Below are 26555 nucleotides of genomic sequence, written 5' to 3'. Positions count from 1 at the left end.
TTGCACCCACCTCCTTTTGGTAAAACCTATTTGGTGTTTTGCAACTTTCTGACTAGATCCAGGACCTTAGCCAGACCTAGCAGAGTAAACACAGAATCCACGGAAGCAATTGGCAACTTGGCTGCAGACAGGATAGACGAAGCAGGAACCAGGAACTTGTAGTTAGGTGTTTATTATATACAGTGGACTATTTACAGGAACAGAACAGAACACGGATCTTTAGCTAGCTCTCTCTGATACGACTCACAACTCCTACACTGACACACAGAACTCTGAACCTCTGAACTCACACATTCCAGTTAGTAGGCCATTAATTATCACTCCCTTGAGAGAGCTTGACCAATCAGGGAGCTGTCTCCATGCCTCTGTTATCACCAGGCAGACTTACTCCTTCAGATTGCCTTCTGGCTGTCTGCCAAACCTTAATTGACTCTGTGTGAGTAGCTGCACGTACAGTTTCCCAACACCCCCCCCCAAGAAATCCTTTTTACCGTGCATTCGTGATAGGAGGATTGGGAGCAGAAATTTGAAAGTGAATCTATGAAACGCTCACTTTCCAAAACGGTATGAGAACCCGGAAGCATAGCCGTCCTTCAGAATTCTCCCTCATCCAAACTTTGCTATGCAAGTGATGCGTAATGATGTATCACTTAAATACCATACAGAAATGCATTATATTAGGGGAAATCTCTTGCTAGTCAAAAAACGCATCTCAAAAATGCGTTTGTTAGGAGAAATTCACACTAAAATTTACACTTTTTTTAAAAAAAGAAATAAAAGAAATTTGCACATCACTGCGGAAGTGTGGAGAATGGAATTTGAGTTTTGTTGTTGTTGTTGTTTAGTCGTTTAGTCGTGCTGTCTCTTCGTGACCCCATGGACCAGAGCACACCAGGCACTCCTGTCTTCCACTGCCTCCCGCAGTTTGGTCAAACTCATGCTGGTAGCTTCGCAAACACTGTCCAACCATCTCGTCCTCTGTCGTCCCCTTCTCCTTGTGCCCTCCATCTTTCCCAACATCAGGGTCTTTTCCAGGGAGTCTTCTCTTCTCATGAGGTGGCCAAAGTATTGGAGCCTCAGCTTCAGGATCTGTCCTTCCAGTGAGCACTCAGGGCTGATTTCCTTCAGAATAGATAGGTTTGATCTTCTTGCAGTCCATGGGACTCTCAAGAGTCTCCTCCAGCACCAATTCTTCAGCGATCAGCCTTCTTTATGGTCCAGCTCTCACTTCCATACATCACTACTGGGAAAACCATAGCTTTAACTATATGGACCTTTGTTGTCAAAGTGATGTCTCTACTTTTTTAAGTAAGGAATTTGAGATAGAATGGGAAAATTCAAGAATTAAAACAGATATTTCCTTCCATCCCTAACTTGTGATGATTTGAGCTCATTGGTGGTATCAGGGCGGTTGTACATGATCCAACTTTCAGTATTGGCCGCATCTGCACTATATGTTAAAAGCACCGTGATACCAGTTTAAATAATCATGGCTCCCCCTAGAGAATCCTGTAAACTGTAGTCTGTCAAAGGTGCTGAGAGTTGTTTCCCTCACAGAGTTGCGGTTCTTAGAGTGATTGGCACTTGGATATCTCAGTTGGTAGAGCATGAGATTCTTCATCTTAGGGTTGTGGGTTCAAGACACACGTTGGCCAAAAGATTCCTGCATTGCAGGGGGTTGGGCTAGATGACCCTCGTGTTCCCTTCCAACTCTACAGTTCTATGATTGTTAAACCACTCTAGGGTGCATTTAACCCCACTTTTGTCCATGCCCCAGGACCAGTGGACGTTGCTCCTCCCTTCCATTTGCCCTGGGAAGAAAGTTTCTCTCAGCCCTTGGCCCCTGAATTGTTGACTCTGCCCCTGCCTAAGATACGGCCTCCCCTCACGGAATACTTCCATATTGCCGAACCAACAGGGAGGATAAGAGGAGATATGGTACAAAAAGTGAATAAGGAGTGGGCTATCTTTAAGGAGTACATCAAAATTTATGTGGAAAAAATAGAATTTCTGACAGATATTGAGTGAACCCAGAAAATGACTAGAGTGAAAGGAGAGCAAAGTCAAGATAGAAGAAGAGATTAAAGAAATAATGAAATGCGTTTAAGTTACTTGGAAAAATAAAGGAGCGTAACAAGAACGGCTGGAAGTCAAGTCACTTGGCGGGTGTCCGTGTGGGGTAGGTGTGTAGGTATGTTGATATGTACAGTACAGTGGTACCTCGGGTTAAGAACTTCATTCGTTCTGGAGGTCTGTTCTTAACCTGAAGCACCACTTTAGCTAGTGGGGCCTCCCGCTGCCGCCGCGCCACCAGAGCACGGTTTCTGTTCTCAACCTGAAGCAAAGTTCTTAACCCAAGGTACTTGTAATGAGAATTGGGGTTGCTTGTGCGTAAACTGCAAACTGCTCCAAGCTAGTAGTATAGCTAAAACCTTCCCTGGTTTGACAGCCCTTGAAACGCGGCTGTCTTAGTCACTGGCAGAATCTGTGAGTGGGCGTCTCCTAAATTTCTTCCAACGTAGAAATTCTTTGATGCCCAGTCTCCTCCTAGATTCTCTGCGCGGAAGCCTTCTGCGCAGCGTCGGCGTGCCAAGCGGAGGTCCAGTGCTCTCTCCGCTGATTTCACTGGAAGAGTCTCGGAGCCTCCCCTCTGCAGTACTCTCAGCCTCCCCTTCCTCCCTGGTGTCCCCTGGATTTCCTTCCCCAGTGGAAGCTCTCTCTCTCTCCTTGCTAGTTCCCTCTCCTGCATCATTGGAGCGTCTTACCTCTCCTCTTGCCTCTGATGGCAGTTCCCTGACAGTACTATTTCTGGGTTAGTGGAGTCTGTAGCCTGAAGCGTATGTAACCTGAAGCATATGTAAACCCGAGGTACCACTGTATAGGTAGGTATTATATAGAATAAAGTAGGTATGTTTTATGTTATGAAAATAAGGTAGTGTGTTGTGTATGTGTATTGTGTAAGTGTTTTATATGTTAATAAAATTTAAATGAATAAAAAAGAAAGAAACGAAAAAGATACGGCCTCCCCTCTCCTCCCTATCCTCCAATTATTTAATCTGGGTTTGTTTCACTCTCCCTCTCTGTGTTTTGCAGAGGCAAACCTTTTGTTTTCTACCTCAACATTATGAAATGCGTCACAAGCTTTAACGTCATATCAGCTGCGATGAGCGGATTGCAGTGCCCTACACCGCAGGTAAGAAGAGTGGGCGGGCTCAGGAGGGGTTCCTGAGATGGAGCTGGCTGTAGCAGGAAGCACTTTGATAGTTAACATGGACAAAAATATAAATGATAAACTGGATTCAATGAACAATAAGATTGAACAAAATTTAAAAATAATAATAATAGATCTTCAAGGTCAGGTAAAAGACCTGATAATAAAAAGTAAGGAGCTAGACAAAACAGTTCGGGAATTAAAAATCAAGACAAATAAACAAGAAGTGTCCAAAAGGATTCAGAACAACAATAAAGACCTGAGGAAAAATCAATAATAAAGTTATAAAATAATAACAAGGAAGTCACGCACGGGTGGAGGGAAGACACAGGGCAAGAAATAAGAAATGGATAAATGTTGGTACATAATGAAATGTGAAAATGTGAATTTACGAATACAGTGGTGCCTCGCAAGACGAAAAGAATCCGTTCTGTGATTCTCTTCGTCTAGCGGTTTTTCGTCTTGCGAAGCAAGCCCATTGACAGATTAGCGGATTAGCGCTATTATATTATAGCTTTTAGCGGCTTATCTGCTGATTGGATCAGCTGATAAGCGGCTTAGAAAAAGGGGGGGGGAGGGAAAAAAACCAGCAGGAACTCGCAAGACATTGTCATCTTGCGAAGCAAGCCCGTAGGAAATTCGTTTTGCGAAGCACCTCCAAAACGGAAAACTCTTTTGTCTAGCGAGTTTTCCGTCTTGCAAGGCATTCGTCTTGCGGGGCACCACTGTATAATGTATATGTATCATTATGTAAAGTTTTCATATATGTATTGCAACATTAATAATAAATAAAATAAAATAAAATAAGAGTAGGGCCATTGTAAAAAGTTGGCAACCCTAACTGCCAGAGAAGGCAAAACCAAGAAAGTGAGAAGTTGGGCGCCTTATAATAATAATAATAATTTATTATTTATACCCCGCCCATCTGGCTGGGCTTCCCCAGCCACTCTGGGCGGCTTCCAAAAGAATATTAAAATACTATAATACATCAAACATTAAAAGCTTCCCTAAGCAGGGCTGCCTTCAGATGTCTTCTAAAAGTCTGGCAGTTGTTGTTCTCTTTGACATCTGGTGGGAGGGTGTTCCACAGGGAAGGCGCCACTACCGAGAAGGCCCTCTGCCTGCTTCCCCGTAACTTGGCTTCTCACAGTGAGGGAACCACCAGAAGGCCCTCGGTGCTGGACCTCAGTGTCTGGGTAGAACGATGGGGGTGGAGACGCTCCTTCAGATATACTGGACCAAGGCCTTGACTTCTCCCAGACTCCAGATGTGACAGCTGGAAATTCTGTCAGATCAAAGCAATCAATAATCTTTGCGAACCCCTCCAGCGTTTGTTCCGTGCACTTGCCTTCCTTTCCCTCTCTCCAGATCTGCGTCCCATCCTGCCCTTCCAAGTTTTGGGCGGTACATCCGCAGATTATCCGAAAGGATAAACCCGAGAACATATGGGACCAGACCCTGTGCCAGCCAACGATTAACCTCACGACGACCAGCCTGGTAAGTTGGCACCTTTTATTACGGCAGGTTAGTTCACCCATTTCTCCACTCCGCGAGCGTACAGGCCATAAGAAGAGATCCCTGCTGGATCTGGCCTGTGGCGCATCTAGTCCGGCCTGTTCTCGCAGTGGCCAGTCAGATGCCTTGACGGGACGTCTACAAGCAGAACCTGAACACAACAGCCCTCTCCTCCTTGCAATTCCCAGCAGAAGTATATTCAGAGGTCTTCTTCTTCTTTGGCAATCACTCATAGACGAGTAAGATTGTCTTCCATAAACATGGTTTTAACAATGAGTCCGTAAGTGATTGTGGAGGCCAATTCTGGATCCACACATCCTTCCACAGTGGGGACCTAGGTTTCTGGGCAGGAGTTGATCATGGCGAGGGTTTGCCAAGCGTGCCTTCCTCTTAGCACGTTTCTCCGTTTCATCCTGAGTTTGAGTGTCTTCAAAACCCATGACACCTTTGGTCAAGGCTGTTCTCCAACTGGAGCGCTTGCAGGGCAGTGTTTCCCAGTTGTCAGTGTTTATACTACATTTCTTAAGATTTGCCTTGAGAGAGTCTTTAAACCTCTTTTTTTGACCACCAGCATTACATTGGTACCTCAGGTTACATATGCTTCAGGTTACACACTCTGCTAACCCAGAAATAGTCCCTCAGGTTAAGAACTTTGCTTCAGGATGAGAACAGAAATCGTGCAGTGGCAGCGCAGCGGCAGCGGGAGGCCCCATTAGCTAAAGTGGTGTTTCAGGTTAAGAACAGTTTCAGGTTAATAACAGACCTCTGGAACGAATTAAGTACGTAACCAGAGGTACCACTGTTTCCATTTTTAAGTTTGAAATAGATTAATTACTGTGGAAGACGATAATTAGGCATCTGCACAACATGGCCAGTCCAATGAAGTTGATGTTGAAGAATCATCACTTTGACACTGGTGATCTTTGCTTCTTCCAGTACACTGGCATTAGTTTGCCTGACTTCCCAGGTGATGTGTAATTTTTTTTGGAGACACTGTTGATGGAATCTTTCGGGGAGTTGGAAATGGTGTTTGTAAGTGATCCATGTTTCACAAGCATATTCAGAGGCATACAGCCTCCCACACCAGAGGTGGAAAATAGACGTTGTGGCTAGTAGCCATATAAAGGTAAAGGTACCCCTGCCCGTACGGGCCAGTCTTGTCAGACTCTAGGGTTGTGCAATCATTTCACTCTAGAGGCTGGGAGCCGGCGCCGTCCGCAGACACTTCCGGGTCACGTGGCCAGTGTGACATCGCTGCTCTGGCGAGCCTGCACCAGCGCAGCACATGGAACGCCGTTTACCTTCCCGCTATAAAGCGGTACCTATTTATCTACTTGCACTTTAAGGGTGCTTTCGAACTGCTAGGTGGGCAGGAGCTGGGACCGAAAGATGGGAGCTCACCCCGCCGCGGGGATTCGAACTGCTGACCATACGATCGGCAAGTCCTAGGCACTGTGGTTTTACCCACAGTGCCACCCGCGTCCCCCGGAGAGCATTATAGTGGGATTTTTAAGCCATCCAAATTAGTGGCCACCGCTGTCTCTTGTTGGGAGGGTTTGCCTTGGTTTCCTGCTCTCCTTCTGGATAGGGATGGAGGAGATATTGGTTCAGCGCACATTTAAAGCCGGATCTGTCACATTCTCACTTTCCCAAACAATACACGAACGAAACATGGCTATAGCCTTCGAAAATTGCACCCGCCTGAATTTTGTGAAGCAGTCCTCCAGCCAAATAACATTTACAAAATATGAGGCATAGAGGGTACATAAAAATGAAGGTATTGGTGAGAATACCACGCAAGATCACATAGTAAGGGAAGTTGCTCGCCCAAAGTCTCAACATTGCATAGAATAAATGGGTTAATTCGGAGAAATTTGCACTAAATTGCTGGGAAGAGCCATGTTGGCTGAAAGATTTTTAGATGGTGGTGGTGGGGATATCTTGAATGAATGAAACTGCACCAGAAAGCAAATTTTAACTTCCTGTTTAATTCACAGAGTGTATCAGAAATTCTCAACCTGCAACTTTGTCCAGAATTCACTGTCCCATCCGAGCCAGGTGAGCACATAATCAGGGTTCAGTCTGCTCACAAGCCCCCAGTCCTTTGACTGACGTTTCATCTACCTTGATGAGCGGCACAGGAGAGAATTCTGCTGGGTCTTTCGTGGCTTCAGCACTGCCAAAAGGAATAGCAATGCCTAGCAAAAAAATTCCCTTGTACAACTTTCAGTGGGGCTTGGACCCTCTCTGTACCCTGAGGCCAAATGGACCAGTGGTCTAACTCTGTATAAAGCAGCTGTTTATGTTCCAAGGAGGAGTTTAGGGAGCGAGGACTTCTCGGTTCAATGAAAATATTGCAGTTCATGTTTGAAATATGTATGCCTGTGTATGTGAATTTCATGTGTGTTTGAATTTGCTGCTGTGATTTTATAATTTATTCAGCCAAGAATTTGTACCAGAGAGCCAGTGTGGTGTGGTATCATGGTTAGAAGTGGACTGACTAAGGGACCTTGGACCAGTCATTCCCTCTCAAGCTAACTTTCCTACCTTGCAGGGTTGCTATGAGGATTTTTTTTTTAAAAAAAGATGAAATAGATTGTGAGGTAATAACTCAGTGCTCCCATGTGCTCTGCGAATAGAACGGATGTCGGATTGATTTCTTCCCAAAGCTTTTTGTGTCTCACCCCACGCTTTCATTCATATTTTGTTGTTTGAATACCGTTAACGAGGGATCAGCAAACTTTTTCAGCAAACTGTCCCTCAGACCTTGTGGGGGGCAGGATTATATTTTGGGGGGGAAAGAGAACGAATTCTTATGCCCCACAAATAACCCAGAGATGCATTTTAAATAAAAGCACACATTCTACTCATGTAAAAACACACTGGTTCCTGGACTGTCCGTGGGCCAGTTTTAGAAGGCGATTGGGCCGGATCCTGCCCCCGGGCCTTAGTTTGCCTACCCATGCATTAAACAATGCCTTGACCACTGTTCATGATTATATTTTATAACATTTGGATTTGGCACGTAATTTGTGTTCTGTACCGATATTTTCAACTGCCCCTGCTCTCTGAGCTGCCCCCCTGCCCCAAAGAGAGGTGCCTCCTCACACTGCCCCACAGGGGCCTGGGAAGAGGATGCCCCCAGTTTTAGTGGCCCAACAGAGACTAGCCAAAGGTGAACATGAAGCTAGCGCCTTACCTTGGGAGGCAGCAATGGGCACTGCCGCACCTGCATGGCAAAAAGGCTCTCCTTCGGCGCCGGGCACTCAGTTCCCAAGCAGACCTTGCACACAGCAAGCACAATGTAATAAATGAAAATCTGCCCTTGTTCCCTTATGGGGGACACAAGAGCCATTATAGAGTCCTTTGTAGGTTCTCCATCAGTAGGAGAAAATAACAGAGGCCAAACAGAAAATATTGAGAAGCAAAGCAGCTAGTAAACCTGATCTTTATTGAACTGTTGCAACAGGGTGCCCCCTTCACACGCAGGAAAGGAGGAGGACCCAGAAACAAGGTGTGTCCGCCCTTATATAGACATTTTAAATTGCCCACCTTGGAGTCCAAGACCACCCCCAGAAACATCATACCTACATCACAGAAAGGGTGGGCTAAAGCAGAAATCTGAGTGTGTTGTTTACCTCCTGTTGTTGTTTACCTCCTGTCTGGCTAGTTACCTGTTAATGCTCACTTGATTGTATTCCCTGGGGAGCCTGGCCAGTCTTTTGTCATGACAAATACTTAGTTCCTGAGCCAGGTCACAGGCTCACCCTCTTCATACACAGATATACCCTTAAGACGGGCTTTGTGAAGGAAAAGACAACGGGGAGCCTTTTCCATTTTCCTTTGACCTTGCAGAGAAAACATTTGGTCAGTCTGGGAGCCAAAATGGTTCCAGGACTGCTTTCCTGTGCTGCTTCAGACATGTGGTTTATATATTTATGTACGTGTTTGCTTGGTACATTTATGAACATTTATTATATATATATATGTGTGTGTGTGTGTGTGTATACACAGTGGTGCCTCGCAAGACGAAAAGAATCCGTTCTGTGATTCTCTTCGTCTAGTGGTTTTTTCGTCTTGCAAAGCAAGCCCATTGACGGATTAGCGGCTTATCTGCTGATCGGATCAGCTGATAAGCGGCTTAACGGCTTAGAAAAAGGGGGGGGGGAAAACCAGCAGGAACTCGCAAGACATTGTCGTCTTGCGAAGCAAGCCCATAGGAAATTCGTTTTGCGAAGCACCTCCAAAACGGAAAACTCTTTCGTCTAGCGAGTTTTCCGTCTTGCGAGGCACCACTGTGTGTGTGTGTGTATATATATATATATATATATATATATATATATATATGCTTTCGTAGATTTTCACGGGTACAGGAATGTAGGTTTTGGTGTCTTCGGGTGTCTTCCCGTGTAAGAGTTGGGGTGTCTAGGCGACGTTTCGACGAGGTCTCACTCGTCATCTTCAGGCTGGTGCTTTCGGCTTCTTGTTACTAGAACAGAGCAGGATCTCAGTGTTTGAGTTCCTATAAATACTGTTGAGGGGGTGTGGTGTATAGCCTCCAACGTTCTGGGCAGAGAGGAAGTTCCTAGGTTAATGTGCCTTTTCTTCTTTTGTTCATTAATTACTTGAGGGATATCTTGAGTGATTACTTGAGTGATATTCTGAGTACCACTTAGGAGGGTCATAATGACCCTCCTAAGTGGTACTCAGAATATCACTCAAGTAATCACTCAAGATATCCCTCAAGTAATTAATGAACAAAAGAAGAAAAGGCACATTAACCTAGGAACTTCCTCTCTGCCCAGAACGTTGGAGGCTATACACCACACCCCCTCAACAGTATTTATAGGAACTCAAACACTGAGATCCTGCTCTGTTCTAGTAACAAGAAGCCGAAAGCACCAGCCTGAAGATGACGAGTGAGACCTCGTCGAAACGTCGCCTAGACACCCCAACTCTTACACGGGAAGACACCCGAAGACACCAAAACCTATATATATATATATATATATATATATATATATATATGTAAGACCTTAATTTATTTATTTCAATAAGAAAGGCTAGCGCAGCACCTGCCTGCTTGCCAGGCCTCCCACTGCTCTGTCCATTCCCCTGCTTGCTTACTGCAAGGCCACTTTAGCTCCTGGCAACCAGCACCCCCTGGCCAGCCCCAGAGGCACCATTCTCCTGGGGAGCTTGCAGCCAGGGCTCCTGCAACAAATACCCGTGCAAGCCTTTGGGAGGTGGAGACATGAGAGGGCATCAGAGGAGGGAAGGAAGGAAGGAGGGACAGAGGCCAGTGTTGCCCTCGTCCAGTGCTCGGAATGGGGCAGAGTTTTAGGCATGGCATCAAAATCTCATGAACACCACCCTCCAATATGACGTGTACCGTATTTTTCGCTCTATAACACGCACCAGACCATAACACACAAGTAGTTTTTAGAGGAGGAAAACAAGGAAAATATATTCTAAACGAAATAGTGGATATATGATTTTTGTGGTTCATGCTGTGGCCACAGACATGTGATCTGACAGTGAGTTTGGAGTAGCCCAATGCAAAAATCCTGAGGATCCATGTGGATCCATGCTTTGTAACCATGGAGGAGGGAAGGAAGGGGAACCATGGATCCTCTGCTCATGACTGCAGTAGATCCCCCCCGCCACCCGCAGGCATTCGCTCCATAACACGCACAGACATTTCCCCTTATTTTCTAGGAGGAAAAAAGTGAGTGTTATGGTGCAAAAAATACGGTAATTGTCCCCAAGGCCTGGGATCTTGCCAGTGTGAGGACAGCAATGCTAGCCTGCTCTGTCGATGTCCCGCGTCTTCAAGAATTGACCCTAATCTACATCTATTTCTTTTTACAGTACTGAGCCGTTGCTTCCCTACTTTTAACATCTCTCAGGCTGAATCCTTCAATGTGGGCGGGATGGATAAAAATAAAACTCTGGACACTATCAAGAATGGCACAGAGTAAGTCCTTTGACTCCCTGGGTGAACTTCAATGAATTCCTGGTTAAATTGGGTATTGGGATTTTTGTTAGGGATTGTAGGAAAAGACCTGCCAAGGAAAATAAAAAGATTATTTATGTATGCGACAACGGTGGCAAGAGTCTTAATAGCACAAGGATAGAAGAATGGGGAAACCCCAACAAAAGAACAACGGCAAGAGAAATTGATGGATTATGCAGAACTGGCGAAATTGACATACAAACTGCGAGACAAGGACAACTGTAACTTTAAAGAAGAATGGGAACTTTTTACAAACTACTTAAAAAAAAACCAAAATGAACTGGACTCCTTGGCAGGTTTTGAATAAACATACACAAAATTATTGACTGTTAATATAATATTTAAGGATCTTTACAATTTTACAATATGCAGAGAACAACATATGCTGAAAAATCAGAGAGAGGAACTGAGGAAAGTCTTCGGGGGGAGGGGGTTCTTTTTTGGGGGGGAGGGGAAAAATGGGGGGGTATGATGAAGGTGATATGTTATGATAATTTGCTATATTGAAATTATTAATAAAAATTACTTTAAAAATAAATAAATTGGGTATCGGGGTGCAGTGATTTTGAAGGGGCTCTGTGGCACATGCCACAGAACATCCTTCAATCGCTGGCATTTCCAGTTAAAAATAGGATGAGGCAGCGGGAGAATGTGGAATACCTCTCTCGGCCTGCGACCCAGGGAAGCCTCTGCCAGTCAGAGCTGACAGCAGTGGGTTGGATGAACACAGCGTGATAAGAGTCTGCTAGATCAAGCCAGTGGCTGTCTAGTCCATCACCCTGTTCTCACAGTGGCCAAATAGAAGCCTGTGGGAAACTGAGAGCCCCAGAGCCCTCCCATGGTTTCTAGCAACTGGGTTTCAGAACCATTGCTGCCTTTGACCACAGAGACAGAGCCTGGCCATCATACCTAATAGCCATGGCGAGCTAAATCTTCCACAAATTTGTCCAGTCCTCTTTGGAAGCCATCCAAGATGGTGGCCTCTGTTAGAATTCCTGCTCCGTGATTGCAGTCATGGGATTTTTGTCTATCACATGACGGTGTGTGTTTTGACTCCACAGAGTGGGAAGTGACGGAGACAGGATGTTTGTGTTCCGTGAAATGGGAATATTGTCCTTTTTTTCTTTTCACTTTGCTGTCTCATACTAGAGAGAGAGGGAGCCATGTTGCAGTGCTCTGTGTGTGTGTTTATATGTAAATAAAGTAGATTAGCCAAAATGCTGAGTTGCTGAGGTCTGTCACACGCATGATGCGCAAACTCTGCGGATCCCTAAGTGTGCCGGTGTCGGTTGGCATCCGTCGCTGTGATGTTTGGGCTGAAGAAATAAAAAAATTCCTTCCAGTAGCACCTTAAAGACCAACTAAGTTAGTTCTTGGTATGAGCTTTCGTGTGCATGCACACTTCTTCAGAAGAAAGCTTTTGAAGAAAGCTTTTGAAGCTCCTGAACGATTGACCAGGAGGGAGAGAACATACCAGTCAGGCATGTGTCTCTATCAGGGTCCTGCTTGAGTGTAGGCTGAGCTCCTGAAAACACGGTAAAACATCAAACATTAAAAACTTCCCTAAACAGGGCTGCAATCTAAAGTCAGATTGTTGTTTATTTCCTTGACATCTGATGGGAGGGTGTTCCACAGGGTGGGCGCCACCACCGAGAAGGCCCTCAGCCTGGTTCCCTGTAACCTCACTTCTCGCAATGAGGGAACCGCCAGAAGGCCCTCGGCGCTGGACCTCAGTGTCTGGGCAGAATGATGGGGTGGAGACACTCCTTCAGGTATACTGGACTGAGGCCGTTTAGGGCTTTAAAAGTCAGCACCAACACTTTGAATTGTGCTTGGAAATGTATAGCACTGGCGTAAGGCTGCTTCCTAATTTACAAATGCCCTAGACCAGGCATGGCCAAACTTGGCCCTCCAGCTGTTTGGGGACTACAACTCCCATCATCCCTAGCTAACAGGACCAGTGGTCAGGGATGATGGGAATTGTAGTCCCAAAACAGCGGGAGGGCCAGGTTTGGCCATGCCTGCCCTAGACAGTCTCCTTTTCACCCCCTTAGTGCCAAGATCGCCTTTGCCCTCAAAGTTTGTTTTCTGGCTCCTCTTCTAGTGGCGCTGTGGGTTAAACCACAGAGCCTAGGACTTGCCGATCAGAAGATTGGCGGTTCGAATCCCCATGACGGGGTGAGCTCCCGTTGTTCAGTCCCAGCTCCTGCTAACCTAGCAGTTTGAAAGCACGTCAAAGTGCAAGTAGATAAATAGGTACTGCTCCGGCGGGAAGGTAAACAGCGTTTCCATGTGCTGCTCTGGTTTCCAGAAGAGGCTTAGTCATGCTGGCCACATGACCCGGAAGCTGTACACCGGCTCCCTCAGCCAATAAAGTGAGATGAGCGCCGCAACCCCAGAGTTGGCCACGACTGGACCTAATGGTCAGGGGTCCCTTTACCTTTACCTTTACCTCCTGGGTCCCCCCTTTCTCATAGCTACCTTTATGGTCCCTTGTCTCTGCAGACAGCTGTTGGAGGCTCTGGGTGCCAAGAACCTTGGACTGAAGATCTTTGAGGATTTCACACGGTCGTGGTATTGGATCTTGATGTGAGTGGCTGAAAAAGTTGAGAGGGAGTAGCTTTGTGGAGGAGGGGCCAGCAATGATTTGTGCATTACTGCATACAGCATGTGGGTGGCTCTGGAGGCTGAAGGTGTATACGGCAACGATCTTCAACTGGGAGTCCCCAGATGTTATTGGACTCCAACTCCCATCATCCCCAGCCAGCTTAGCTGAGGGTCAGGGAACTGTAGTCCTACAATGACTGGGGGAACCCGAAGGTTGGCAGGAGTACAAAAGGCCTTCAGGGAAAGCCCGCCTCCCCTTAAAAAGCCCAGCGATGATTGGCTGCACTCAGTGGTGCTGGCCAAGTGGAATGGCATGGCATGGAATGCTGGAAACCGGGTGGGTGGCAGGCCGGGATGGAGTATTCGGAGGAGGGTGTGTGGCTGACTGACTGCTACCCAGCTGCGGCTGGAAGTTGGCGGTTAGATTTGGGGTTGGCTGGATGAGTGCATTTTTCAGCAGACGTTGGGAGATCACCTCTGTGCTCTGACTCTCTCTTACCTTGTCTTCCTTCCCTCCAGAGGGCTGCTGATTGCCTTGTTGCTGAGCCTGATATTCTTGCTGCTGCTACGTTGCATCGCTGGGGTTCTGGTGTGGGTCCTCATTGTTGGGGTGCTGGCCGCCGCGGCCTACGGTGAGTAACGTGGTGGGGATTGGCCAAAGTGGAGGAGCCAAAGCGAAGAAGGCCACAAGCCTACATCTCCCCGATTTCCCCCGAGGAATCCTGGGAGGTGCAGTTTTCCCCTCACAGAGCAATAATTCCCCAGTGTCCTTAACAAACTACAACTCCCAGGATTCTTTGGGGGATGCCACACAATTTAAATGTGCACTGAATGTGCTTTAAGTACGTGGTGCTGTTGACATCCGTCTGTCTCGGGAGACCATGGAGGAGTGCGCCTTTGGAAGTGAAGTCAAACCGTTGGAAGATTGCAGAGGCTGCTGTGGCTGTAGAGACCGATACGGGAGAGACATGTTTTGTTGTAGCTGGGGCAGATGAAGGCATCCGGTTGTGCTGTTGCAGATGCACCATGGCATTTCTTCTCTCTGCGCTCCTCCCGGGGGTCATTCCTCCTCTGGCCACCTGACTCTCTGTCACCAGGCCCTGCGGTCATCTGCATGGGATATTGATTGATTGATTGATTTTTACAATATAACATGATATGTTTTACAGTGGTACCTCGGGTTACATACGCTTCAGGTTACAGACTCCGCTAACCCAGAAATATTACCTCAGGTTAAGAACTTTGCTTCAGGATGAGAAGAGAAATCGGGCTCCAGCGGCGCGGCGGCAGCGGGAGGCCCCATTAGCTAAAGTGGTGCTTCAGGTTAAGAACAGTTTCAGGTTAAGAACAGACCTCCAGAACGAATTAAATTCTTAAACCAAGGTACCCAATGTGTTTTTATTTGTGTTGGCAGCCATTCAGAGTGGCTGGGGCAAGCTAGCCAGATGGGCGGGGTATAAATAATAAAATTATTGTTATTATTATTATTTCCACATGGCAGGGTTGATGTTGCCAGCCTTCTTGTCATGTGTGTTGTGTGGATCCTTCTTTATCCCACATGAATTTGTCTGTTTCTGATCTCCTCCACACAAAGGGAGTGCAAGGGATGAGCTGGGGAGCATCGAAGCTGAGACCTCTTACCTGAGAGAAATCTTTTTCCTGGAAGGTGGGAAGTCCAAATTCCCAGGGTGAATTAAAGCCCTCAGTTTGAGCAACGACAAGAATCTCATCTCTCCCATATACAGTCATACCTCAGAAGTCGAACAGAATCCGTTCCGGAAGTCCATTCGGTTTCCAAAATGTTTGGAAACCAAAGCGTGGCTTCTGATTGGAAGCTCCTGCATCCAATCAGAAGCTGTGGAAGCCCCATTGGACATTTGGGTTCCAAGGAAAGTTTGCAAACTGGAACACTCATTTCTGGGTTTGCGGCGTTCAGGAGCCAAAACATTCAACTCACAAGACGTTCGGGATCCAAGGTATGACTGTATCGGTCTCTACAGCCTCACAGGTGCTATAATCTCCAGCAGCGGAGAGGCACATGCCTCTGTTGTCTCCCAAGACAGACGGGTGCCAACAACAACTCAAGCAGGCTGGCTCTGTGTGTAAAGACCATTGCCAGGACAGTTAACAACAGGGGCCGTTCTCCTTTTTTTAAAAAAACACCCTTATATTATAAATATATATATATTAGTTTGTACGTTAATGCTGTAGACTGAACCAGATACAGTGGTACCTCGGGTTAAGAACTTAATTCGTTCCGGAGGTCTGTTCTTAACCTGAAACTGTTCTTAACCTGAAGCACCACTTTAGCTAGTGGGGCCTCCTGCTGCCGCCGCGTGATTTCTGTTCTCATCGTGAGGTAAAGTTCTTAACCCGAGGTAATATTTCTGGGTTAGCGGAGTCTGTAACCTGAAGCATATGTAACCTGAAGCGTATGTAACCTGAGGTACCACTGTACTCTGCTAGCGAACGATAACCCTGGAACACAGGATGCCTGCTGACTATTGAGTCAGACCACTAGCCCACCCAGCTCAGTATTGTCTACACTGACTGGCAGCAGCTCCCCAGGGCTTCAGGGAAAGGATATTTGCCAGCCCTGCCTGGAGATACACTTGGGAACTGAAGCATTGTGCATGCAAAACAGATGCTGCCCCACTGGATTTACTTCCATACAGAGAGAGCACTGTCAGGACAATTCAGAGCAGGCCCCCTCTTCCTTATTAAAAGCCTTTTATTTTGATGTTGTTGTTGTTGTTTAGTCGTGTCCGACTCTTCGTGACCCCATGGACCAGAGCACGCCAGGCACCCCTGTCCTCCACTGCCTCCCACAGTTTGGTCAAACTCACGCTGGTAGCTTCCAGAACACTGTCCAACCATCTCGTCCTCTGTCGTCTTCTTCTCCTTGTGCCCTCCATCTTTCTCAACATCAGGGTCTTTTCCAGGGAGTCTTCTCTTCTCATGAGGTGGCCAAAGTATTGGAGCCTCAGCTTCAGGATCTGTCCTTCCAGTGAGCACTTAGGGCTGATTTCCTTCAGAATGGAGAGGTTTGATCTTCTTGCAGTCCATGGGACTCTCAAGAGACTCCTCCAGCACCATAATTCAAAAGCATCAATTCTTCAGCGATCAGCCTTCTTTATGGTCCAGCTCTCACTTCCATACATCACTATTGGGAAAACCATAGCTTTAACTATACAGACCTTTGTTGGCAAGGTGATGTCTCTGCTTTTTAAGATGCTGTCTAGGTTTGCCATTGCCTTTCTCCCAAGGAGCAGGCGTCTTTTAATTTCGTGACTGCTGTCACCATCTGCAGTGATCATGGAACCCAAAAAAGTAAAGTCTCTCACTGCCTCCATTTCTTCCCCTTCTATTTGCCAGGAGGTGATGGGACCAGTGGCCATGATCTTCGTTTTTTTGATGTTGAGCTTCAGACCATATTTTGCGCTCTCCTCTTTCACCCTCATTAAAAAGTTATTTAATTCCTCCTCACTTTCTGCCATCAAGGTTGTGTCATCTGCATATCTGAGGTTGTTGATATTGCTTCCGGCAATCTTAATTCCGGCTTGGGATTCATTCAGCCCACATAAAATATTGCATATTATCGCTGGGGACTGAACCTGGGGACCTCACCTGACCTACAGCTCTTCTCCTGAAAACTATTTCTGTTTTCAGGATGGGAGTGGGGGAGCGTCTATGTCGGTATCTCCGCTCGGCCTAGCTGATAAAGCCTCATCTTCCTCCGAGCCGAGCCTTCAGAATCGCCTCCAACGAATAATTAACGACCTGAGCCTTTGATGAGGCTCCAAGGCACATTCTTCAGCAGAGTTCCCAGCACAGGGAAGAGACGAGAGGTTTGGGCTACATTGTAAAGAGTTTATTTCTAAGCTATGCAGTCAAAAAAGACATCCTCTCTCTATGAAAGCAGAGAGCAACTGAACAAAGGGAAGCAGGAAACCACTAACGTCACATCCCGTCTCCTTTCCCGTGAGACTGGAAGGTCTCTGGAATGTAAACCGAGTCCTGTGACTCCAAGCAGCTGCTCAGTGATAAGAACAGAAACTAACATTCTATCGATTTCTGCCTCTTTTGCTTTGCAGGGATCTACCACTGCTATATGGAGTACCGTGAGCTCGACCAGAAAGGAGCCACCATCAAGAACATTGGCTTCACCACGGACGTGGGCGCCTACCGCAGCGTCAAGGAGACATGGCTGGCTGCCAGTAAGTCTGGGCGGAGGGGAGCGGGCAGGAAAATGGGTGTTGGAAGATGGTCTAAAAAACCCAAATTTCCCAAACCTTGGTTATGAGAGTGGCCCAGGTGCGAATCTCCTTCTCTCGCCTCCAGTGATCATCCTCTGCGTGGTGGAAGGCATCATGCTCCTCACCCTCTTGTTCCTGCGCAAGCAGATCCTGATCGCCATCGCTCTCATCAAGGAAGCCAGCAGGTAAGGGAGTCTCTGTAAGGCCAGTGCTTGCGGAGCCTCGGTTCTGGGGGCCAAATGCAAACCTTTGTCCGGCCCTTGGGACCCTCTTCCCAAGCCACACGCGCCTCTTCCTCGGCCACACCCCTCGCCAGCCCTGCTTCACACCTTCCTTGAGAGTTTTTGCCTGGCTGGAATGTGCCCTTGAGCTCTGATAGCACCTCTTTTTTTTGCCTGGATGGAGGATATGGAGAAAGAGGCACACAAGAGGAACTAGTTTTCTGGGCACGGGTAAAATAGGTGTTTTTTGCTCCACCCACTTCTGCCTCCACTGAGAGAGGGAAAGCAAGCCCCTTCCTCTTAATTTCACTGTAGCCACAAAGTGGGTATCCCCTTCTTTCCTCCCTGTGCTTCACTGCCTCCACTGAACTGCCCCTTAACCTCGAGAAGTTTCCCCTGCCCAGACTGCCCCAGCCCAATTCTCTATACATTCGTAGCTTGGTTTTCAAACAGCTTAGTTCTCTCTCTCTCTCTTTTAATAATATTTTATTAATTTTCCAAAAATAACAAAAATAAAAAACAACAACAAACTGACTTCCCTCCAATCCCCTGAATCTTGTGTCAGAAAAATAAATGAGGAGTGTTGCCTTCACCCCCAAAAAAGACATGAACTAGGGCAGGGTTTCCCAAATTTGAGTCTCCAGCTGTCTGGGGACTTCAGTTCCCATCATCCCTAACCACTGGTCCTACTAGCTAGGGGTGATGGGAGTTGTAGTCTTCCTGAAGGAAGCTTATGTTAGCTCTGCTTGTTTTTCCCTTTGCACGTCATTCACGAAAAGCTCCTCGACAGCCAGGGTCTCTGGGGTTTTAAAAAAATCTTTGAAGTACACTGGAGATAATTGCATAGTGCTAAAGTGCATGGAAGCCCATTTAATGTGGACATTTCTTGAACTGTCTGCTAAAGAGATTTTATTTAATTCTACTGCATGCAACTATCTTTTTTAAAAAAAGTATTTTTATTAAACAATTTCATAATAACAAAATATCAATCCACATAATCAATTACATTATTTTCCCCCTTCCCCCCCACCAAGGACTTCCCTGAGCTCCCCTCTCTGATTTCTTTGCACATATTATTCTCCGCATATTATAAAATTGTACATATCCTTGCTTTATCTATCATGTTCAACTAATAAATTTGTGGATGTTTATTCAAAACCTGCCAAGGAGTCCAGATCATTTTGTTGTCTTTTTAATTTGCAAAAAGTTCCCATTCTTCTTTGAAGTCACTGTTGTCCTTTTCACACAGTTTACATGTCAATTTAGCCAATTCCGCATAGCTCATCAATTTTTCTTGCCACTGTTCTTTTGTTGGGATTTCCTCATTCTTCCATCCTTGTGCTAACAAGACTCTTGCCGCTGTTGTAAAAAGGTAAAGGGACCCCTGACCATTAGGTCCAGTTGTGGCCGACTCTGGGGTTGCGGCGCTCATCTCGCTTTACTGGCTGAGGGAGCCGGCGTACAGCTTCCGGGTCATGTGGCCAGCATGACTAAGCCGCTTCTGGTGAACCAGAGCAGCGCACGGAAACACCGTTTACCTTCCCGCTTTCGAACTGCTAGGTTGGCAGGAGCAGGGACCGAGCAACGGGAGCTCACCCCATTGTGGGGATTCGAACCGCCAACCTTCTGATCAGCAAGCCCTAGGCTCTGTGGTTTAACCCACAGCGCCACCCGCGTCCCTGCCACTGTTGTAGCGTACATAAATAAGTTCTTTAATTTCTTTAATCCAATTAAAGGGAAGACCCGTGTTTAAAGGGAAGAAGATGGGGAACAGTAGAGGGGAAACATTGCAAAATTGTAGAAGCAGAGAAGGTGCAAAGGCTATATTATGGGTTCTAACTGGTTTGAAGTGTCTCTGGAGAACTGTACTACAGACGAGTTTGATTGAAGCTGAAAAGCTGGGTTTACAGGGGTCTCTCTTGTTCTCTCCTGCAGAGCCATTGGGTACATGATGAGTTCTCTTTTCTACCCGTTGGTGACCTTCGTCTTGCTGGTGATATGTGTGGCCTACTGGGGTACTACTGCTCTGTATCCTTTATTAAGAGAAGACATGTTACTTCACATCCTGCAAGTGTCCCGGGGGAAACCCGGACATCTCGTTTTGTTTTTAACTGTGAGAGAACAGCTTCCATTTGGGTTGCTGTGATCTTGCCCAATTTTGCAATGCGATTCCCCCCTGGAAAAAGCGCTTTGGGGCCCCCCCGCAATCTTGCATGGCACCCCGAAACACACATCTTTGGGGGCTGTGCCCTAAAAAGTGGGGTGTTGGTTGGTGGGGACAGCGACTGAGTATGTCTACAGCCATGGAAAGTTGACTGGCTATTGGGGCAAAGATAGCACAAAATGGAATGGTGAGGCTTGAACCCTAGATAGAAGCAGTGCACTGCGCCATTTTGTTTTTAATGGTTTTACCTTTGTGGTTCCTGTTGAATTGCTACCAAGCTTATGCCATTATTGGGGGGGAAGGGAAGCTAGAAATAAGCTGCTTACACACGGTGCCTTTTGAAGCACATTCGAAGCACGTTTACTCCCCTCAAAGAATTCTGGCCACTGTAGTTTGTTAAGGGCTGCTGGGAGCTGTAAGTCTGTGAGGGGTAAACTACAAGGCCCAGAATCCTTTGAGGGAAAGAACGTGCTTTGAGTGTGCTTAAAAGTTATAGTGTGTACACAACCATAGGACGAGTACATGAATGAAGAGAATAACTTTGTATTTCAATACTTGGCTGGTGTTTGACAGGAAGTCATAGCAGATATGTAATACAGTGGTACCTCAGAGTTAAGTACTTAATTCGTTCCAGAGGTCTGTTCTTAACCTGAAACTGTTCTTAACCTGAAGCACCACTTTAGCTAATGGGGCCTCCCGCTGCAATTTCTGTTCTCATCCTGAAGCAAAGTTCTTAACCTGAGGTACAATTTCTGGGTTAGTGGAGTCTGTAACCTGAAGCGTATGTAACCCGAGGTACCACTGTACTACTTGGCGTTTGATACCTAGTGTATAATGGCGGAACATAGCAGTTCCTGGTGACAGCTTCAGAGATTTTATATCCTAACACCTAGTAAAACCAAGGCAACAACATCCTGAAACCCTCCTATCCTCAGGTAAGAACGTCAGCTTCCAATTTTGAATCACAAAATTCTCGGCAAGCTTTAGAAATGTCCGTGAGTATTCAAGTTCAGCTCTTCACTGCTTCCATCTCTTCAGGTTTTTGTTCCCAGTAGGGAAATTTCTGTGTTCTATGTACCACAAGTGTTAAGTTGTGGGTGAACATATCAGACAACACAGCGATTCGTCAAACAGCTCTTGTTTATTCACAGGCCCAGAGCAGAACTGAACTGAATGGTTCAGCCAACCTGCTTATATGAAGCTCAACTACAAAGCAACAGTAACAACTTTCTGTAACTATCCAATCACTGAACGTCACTTTCAATTCCTTATTTGCATATGTGGACCTGAGTGAAGTATATCTAAATATCTAAAGTATCTCCCTGCTGGCCCAGGGTGAGAACTTCAGTACATAACACCAAGGTCTTAAACATTTCCGCACTGAAGATGGCAAAAAGTGAGGGTGGTGCTGGGGCTTCGGGAAGCCCCCATTATTCCTTTTTCTTTGTATATCTTCTTCCCTTGACTACTCCCCACCTTCAGATATCTTGCCACCTCTGGAGCGCCCCTCTATCGCATCGCTCCCAAAAATGATAGTTCCCCAGACTGCATAGGGATCTCTGGGAACGAGAGCTGCAGCCCAATGGTGAGTCACAAACGTAGCTGAAGGATCTTGGTTCCCAGATCTACTTCTCTGACTAGAGGGGATGGGGGATCAATTTGATTTGGTACACATTTAAAGTCATTTCTACTTTCTGAAACAATATGTGGAGCGAAACACATCCTTGGAAATTTGCACTTTTCTGAATTTTGTCAACCAACCAATGCTTACAAAAATACATATTTTAGGGGAAGGTTTCATAAAAATGAAGTTACCGCATTGTCCGGAATTTAAGCCTCACTTTTTCCCCAAATTCTGACCATAAAAAATTAAAGTGCGGCTTATATTTGTGACCTTACAAAAACTGACATTTACGATATTGTTGCTGAAACAGACATACAGTAAATTGGAACAAGAAAATGTTTTATTGCCGATTTGCAAGCTTGAGTGCCTGCGGAATTGTAGCAACTGAATAGCAATTTGTGATTTTGGCAATTGTACGGTCGTTTTTGCAAGATGAAAGGCTTAAATTGGCTCGGAGTTACAATTCTACCAACCACAGTGGTTTTCAGCCTGTAACCCAATTTTAAGGGAGCAACTTATATTTGGGTGTTGTCTTTTTTCTCTCCCCCCCCCTTGAATTTTAAAGGTGTGGCTTATTTGCAGGTGCAGCTTATATTTGGGCCAAAATAGTATTATGGAAAGTAATACGCAAAAAAGTGCATTAGGTTAGGGAAAATTGCTTGCAAAATTACATTATTCAAAACTGAATACAAAAATGGGCTTATTAGGAGAAATTTGCATTAAAATGCAGACGAATTTTCATGAGCATTTTTAAAGAAAAAAATTTAAACCCATGAACCGCTACAGAATGTGGCGAACTGAATGCAAGATTGGAAAACTGAGATACTGAGAGGATCTAAATTAGCAGATATATCCATCCCGGCCCCTGACTAACCCTCCAATTCTGGGCTGCGTTGGTGTCTCATCCCCGCTTAGGTTTTTAATGGGGACAATTGTGGCCATTTTGGCTTCATAGGCAACGGAAAATGAAACCCAGAACCCAAATGACATGGTACAAAAATATCTTCTAAGTTCTTTGTCTTGCTTGGAGGGGGCAAACCGCACTGGTGCTGGATACTTAGAGATCCTCACATAAGATCTTTTGGGAACTCGGACAGCCCTGCAAGATCTTGTGTGAGCATCCCAGAATCGAACCCCTGAGAGGTCTTAAAAGCTCTTTTTGTGCCAGATCCGCTGGATTGTGCTCTACTTTTCTGCGAGGTGGGGAAGGGGGTAAGGCCCTCTCAACATGGTAGCTCTGGAAGCCTGTGAGATTTCAGGAGAGCATCCCAGAGCCCTCATAAACATGTGCAGTTTCAACTGGCTAGCCTTCAGCTGCATAAAGTTGAAATCGTGCAACATATACACATGTGGATTGTACTGTGCACACTGATATCTCAAGTTCCTCCAAAAGCCCAAGTAAATAAATCAAATCGTGCTCTACAGCACTGTATTTAAAAGTGTATCTTCAATGTTGGGGGTGGCAGTTCTGTACTTCCTATTAATTTTGTGGTGGTATCTTATTCACACAATAGACTGTGAGGCAAGTTCAGTAGAGAATAGTGAAATAAGTTAGGGGGAGAGAGACGAAGAGAGGTAAGGAAGTGTGAGGTAAGTTATTAAAGCGAGGTGAGTCAGAAAAGGACTGGCTGGAAGTTCTCCTCAGAGATCTCAGCCCAGGTCTCCCTGCTCCAAGTCCATCTCCTGTACGACCCTGGATTTTATATTTCTGCCAGGGTTCAAAATGGATCCTGTTTGGCTGTGGAGCAACTTGTGGGGCTCTGCTTGGCTCTCCTTTTTGCGACGACCAGCCGTTTCCATGCCCTGGTATTAAGAGCACCGTTCCCTGCTTTCTTCCTGCAGACATTCAATGCCTCCACCTACTGGCCCTGCCTGGTGGATTGCATCTTCTTCAAGTACAACGACCAAGGGCTCTTCCAGCGCAACCTCTTCAACCTTCAGATCTACAACTTTGTGGGCCTCCTCTGGTGCATTAACTTCGTCATTGCCCTGGGGCAGTGTGTGCTGGCGGGGGCTTTTGCCTCTTACTACTGGGCCTTCATTAAGCCTCAGGATATCCCGGCCTGTGCTGTGTGCAACGCCTTCGTCCGGACGTTACGGTGCGCATCTTATGTGGGGATTCCCATGCGTCTGGTGGCGGGCAGGGAAGCAGAGGATCTGGTCCTGGCCCTGCCGCCGGCCCTGCATTGTGCCAGCGTCTCCCTTGGGAACTGGAACATAGGAAGCTGCCTTTGAAAGAGTCAAAGCGTTGAGTGCATCCAGCTCAGTGTTGTCTGGATGGCGGCTAATAGATTGAGATTGAATCCTGACAAGGCAGAAGTACTGTTTTTGGGAGACAGGAGGCGGGCAGTTGTGGAGGATTCCCTGGTCCTGAATGGGGTAACTGTGCCCCTGAAGGACCAGGTGCGCAGCCTGGGAGTCATTTTGGACTCACAGCTGTCAATGGGGGCACAGGTCAAATCCGTGTCCAGGGCAGCTGTTTACCAGCTCCATCTGGTATGCAGGCTGAGACCCTACCTGCTCATGGACTGTCTCGCCAGAGTGGTGCATGCTCTGGTTATCTCCCGCTTGGACTACTGCAATGCGCTCTACGTGGGGCTACCTTTGAAGGTGACCCGGAAACTACACCTAATCCAGAATGCGGCAGCCAGACTGGTGACTGGGAGCGGCCGCCGAGACCATATAACACCCGTCTTGAAAGACCTGCATTGGCTCCCAGTATGTTTCCGAGCACAATTCAAAGTATGGGTGCTGACCTTTAAAGTCCTAAACGGCCTCGGTCCAGTATACCTGAAGGAGCGTCTCCACCCCCATCGTTCTACCCGGACACTGAGGTCTGGTGCCGAGGGCCTTCTGGCGGTTCCCTCACTGCGAGAAGCCAAATTACAGGGAACCAGGCAGAGGGCCTTCTCGGTGGTGGTCTCCGCCCTGTGGAATGCCCTCAAACCAGATGTCAAAGAGAACAACAACTATCAGACTTTTAGAAGACATCTGAAGGCAGCCCTGTTCAGGGAAGCTTTTAATGTTTGATGTATTAAAGTATTTTAATATTTTTTGGGAAGCCGCCCAGAGTGGCTGGGGAAGCCCAGCCAGATGGGCGGGGTATAAATAATAAAATTATTATTATTATTACACCAAGTGGCAGCAGCTCTCCAGGGTTTCTGGGAAGAAGTCTCTCCTGGCCCTACTGGGAGATGCTGGGGATTGAACCCGAGACCTTCTGCCTACGAAGCAGAAGCTCTACCATTGAGCTATGGACTTCTACTATTGGTAGGCTCACAAATGGCTGTAGGGTTGCCTGCCAACTGGAGGGCGAGGGAACCACCCGGCCTTCGCTCATTTACATAGGGGTGGTTGTCAGAAACTGTATTTGTTTGTTTGTTTATTATTACTATTATTAATTAAATTTGTATATGGCCCTATACCTGCAGGTCTCAGGGCAGTTTACAGGAATAATAATAGTAATAATAATAATATTTGGAAATCATTTTTATTAATTTTACAAATACAAAGTTATAAACAGAGAATCAAAAAGTATATCCATACACAGAGATTCCTCCGAATCCCAGGACTCCCCCCCCATCCCCTCCATGAAGTCCCATTATAAACATTTAATACTGCATATTCTTTCATACTCCAATGTTTATATCAAACCATATTATCCATGGTAATCTTTAAACTACAAGTGAGATCAAAATCCTGCTAATTGCTTCCACCTGCTTACAGTGGTCTCCTAAATAACTTCTAAATTTCCCCCGTTCTTTTATAAAGCTTTTATCCTCTTGGTTTCTGAGTTTTCCAGTCAGTTTTGCCATCTCGGCCCAGCTGACTGCAATGCCCTAGCCACTCTTGGTGGCTTCCCCAATATCTCAAGGAATGGCTGGGAGATACCCTGTCTGGCATTCTCAGGATCTGTTGCTACTCAGTGCAGACACTCGACCTCTCACCCTTCAAACGGGGGTGGAGAACCTCTCTTTTTTTTTTCCATGCATAATTTTTTATTAATTTTCAAAAGTCAAAATACATAACAAACTTAATCGAGACTCATATCTGTACACTTATAGAAAATAAGTTGACTTCCTTCAGTCATTCCACGAATCGTCCAAAGTAACATTGTCAATAAGTCCGCATTTCCATATTTGTAAAGCCAAAGTCACTCTCATCCATCCATTTTCTTTCGGCTTTACCCTTTACCTCTTACAGAGCTTCTTGGAAACCTACTAGTGTTATCTGATCATCAGTTAAGCTTTCCAGATATTTCGTAAGACTTTCCCAATTTTCAACAAACCTCTGATCTTTTGTATATCTAATTTTACATGTCATCCTATCCATCTCCACATATTCCAACAATTTGCTTCTCCATTCTTCCGTTGTTGGAATACTCTCCTGCTTCCAGTTTTTTGCTATTAGGACCCTTGCTGCCGTTGTTGCGTACTGGAACAATTTATAATCTTTCTTCTTTATTTCCTTTCCTACCAAACCTAGCAGGAACGCCTCTGGTCTTTTGTTAAAGGTGTATCTTAACATTTTTTTCATTTCATCATATATACTCTCCCAAAACCCTGTAACCTTTGGGCATTCCCACCACATATGGTAGAAGGTGCCTTCCCTTACTTTACATTTCCAGCATTTGTTGCAGGATCCATACATTTTGGCTAACTTAACCGGAGTCAGGTACCAGCGATAAAACATTTTCATTAGGTTCTCCTTAAGTGACACACAGGCCGTAAATTTTAAGTGTTGTTTCCAGAGTTTTTCCCACTCTTCGTAATAGATATTACGGCCAAGATCTCTAGCCCAGTGAGTCATTACCACCTTAACCTCTTCGTCAGCTAAGTTCCAGTCCAGTAAGTACTTATACAGTTTGGATAGTATTTTTATGTTGCTCCCCAGGATCTCAGTTTGGAATCTAGAGTTTTTGTCGGCATAACCTTTATCTTT

The 26555-nt window shown here is 46.0% G+C and overlaps 1 protein-coding gene across 1 annotated transcript in view; it reads left to right on the top strand.

The window, feature by feature from the left end:
• SLC44A4 (solute carrier family 44 member 4) overlaps positions 1–26555 on the top strand; it is a 63409-nt gene that overhangs the window by 21706 nt on the left and 15148 nt on the right. The window contains exons 5-15 of the mRNA XM_081182235.1: positions 3094–3193; positions 4580–4708; positions 6724–6784; positions 10598–10703; positions 13248–13331; positions 13869–13981; positions 17444–17566; positions 17691–17790; positions 19762–19854; positions 21473–21575; positions 23457–23713. Coding sequence (XP_081038361.1) covers positions 3094–3193; positions 4580–4708; positions 6724–6784; positions 10598–10703; positions 13248–13331; positions 13869–13981; positions 17444–17566; positions 17691–17790; positions 19762–19854; positions 21473–21575; positions 23457–23713 — 1269 coding nt within the window. The remainder of the gene's footprint in view (positions 1–3093; positions 3194–4579; positions 4709–6723; positions 6785–10597; positions 10704–13247; positions 13332–13868; positions 13982–17443; positions 17567–17690; positions 17791–19761; positions 19855–21472; positions 21576–23456; positions 23714–26555) is intronic.

This window comes from Podarcis bocagei (assembly GCF_964188305.1).
Source record: "Podarcis bocagei genome assembly, chromosome: 2".
NCBI lineage: Eukaryota > Metazoa > Chordata > Lepidosauria > Squamata > Lacertidae > Podarcis > Podarcis bocagei.
Note: the sequence above shows the minus strand (reverse complement) of the source record. Positions and strands in the feature narration are given on the sequence as shown.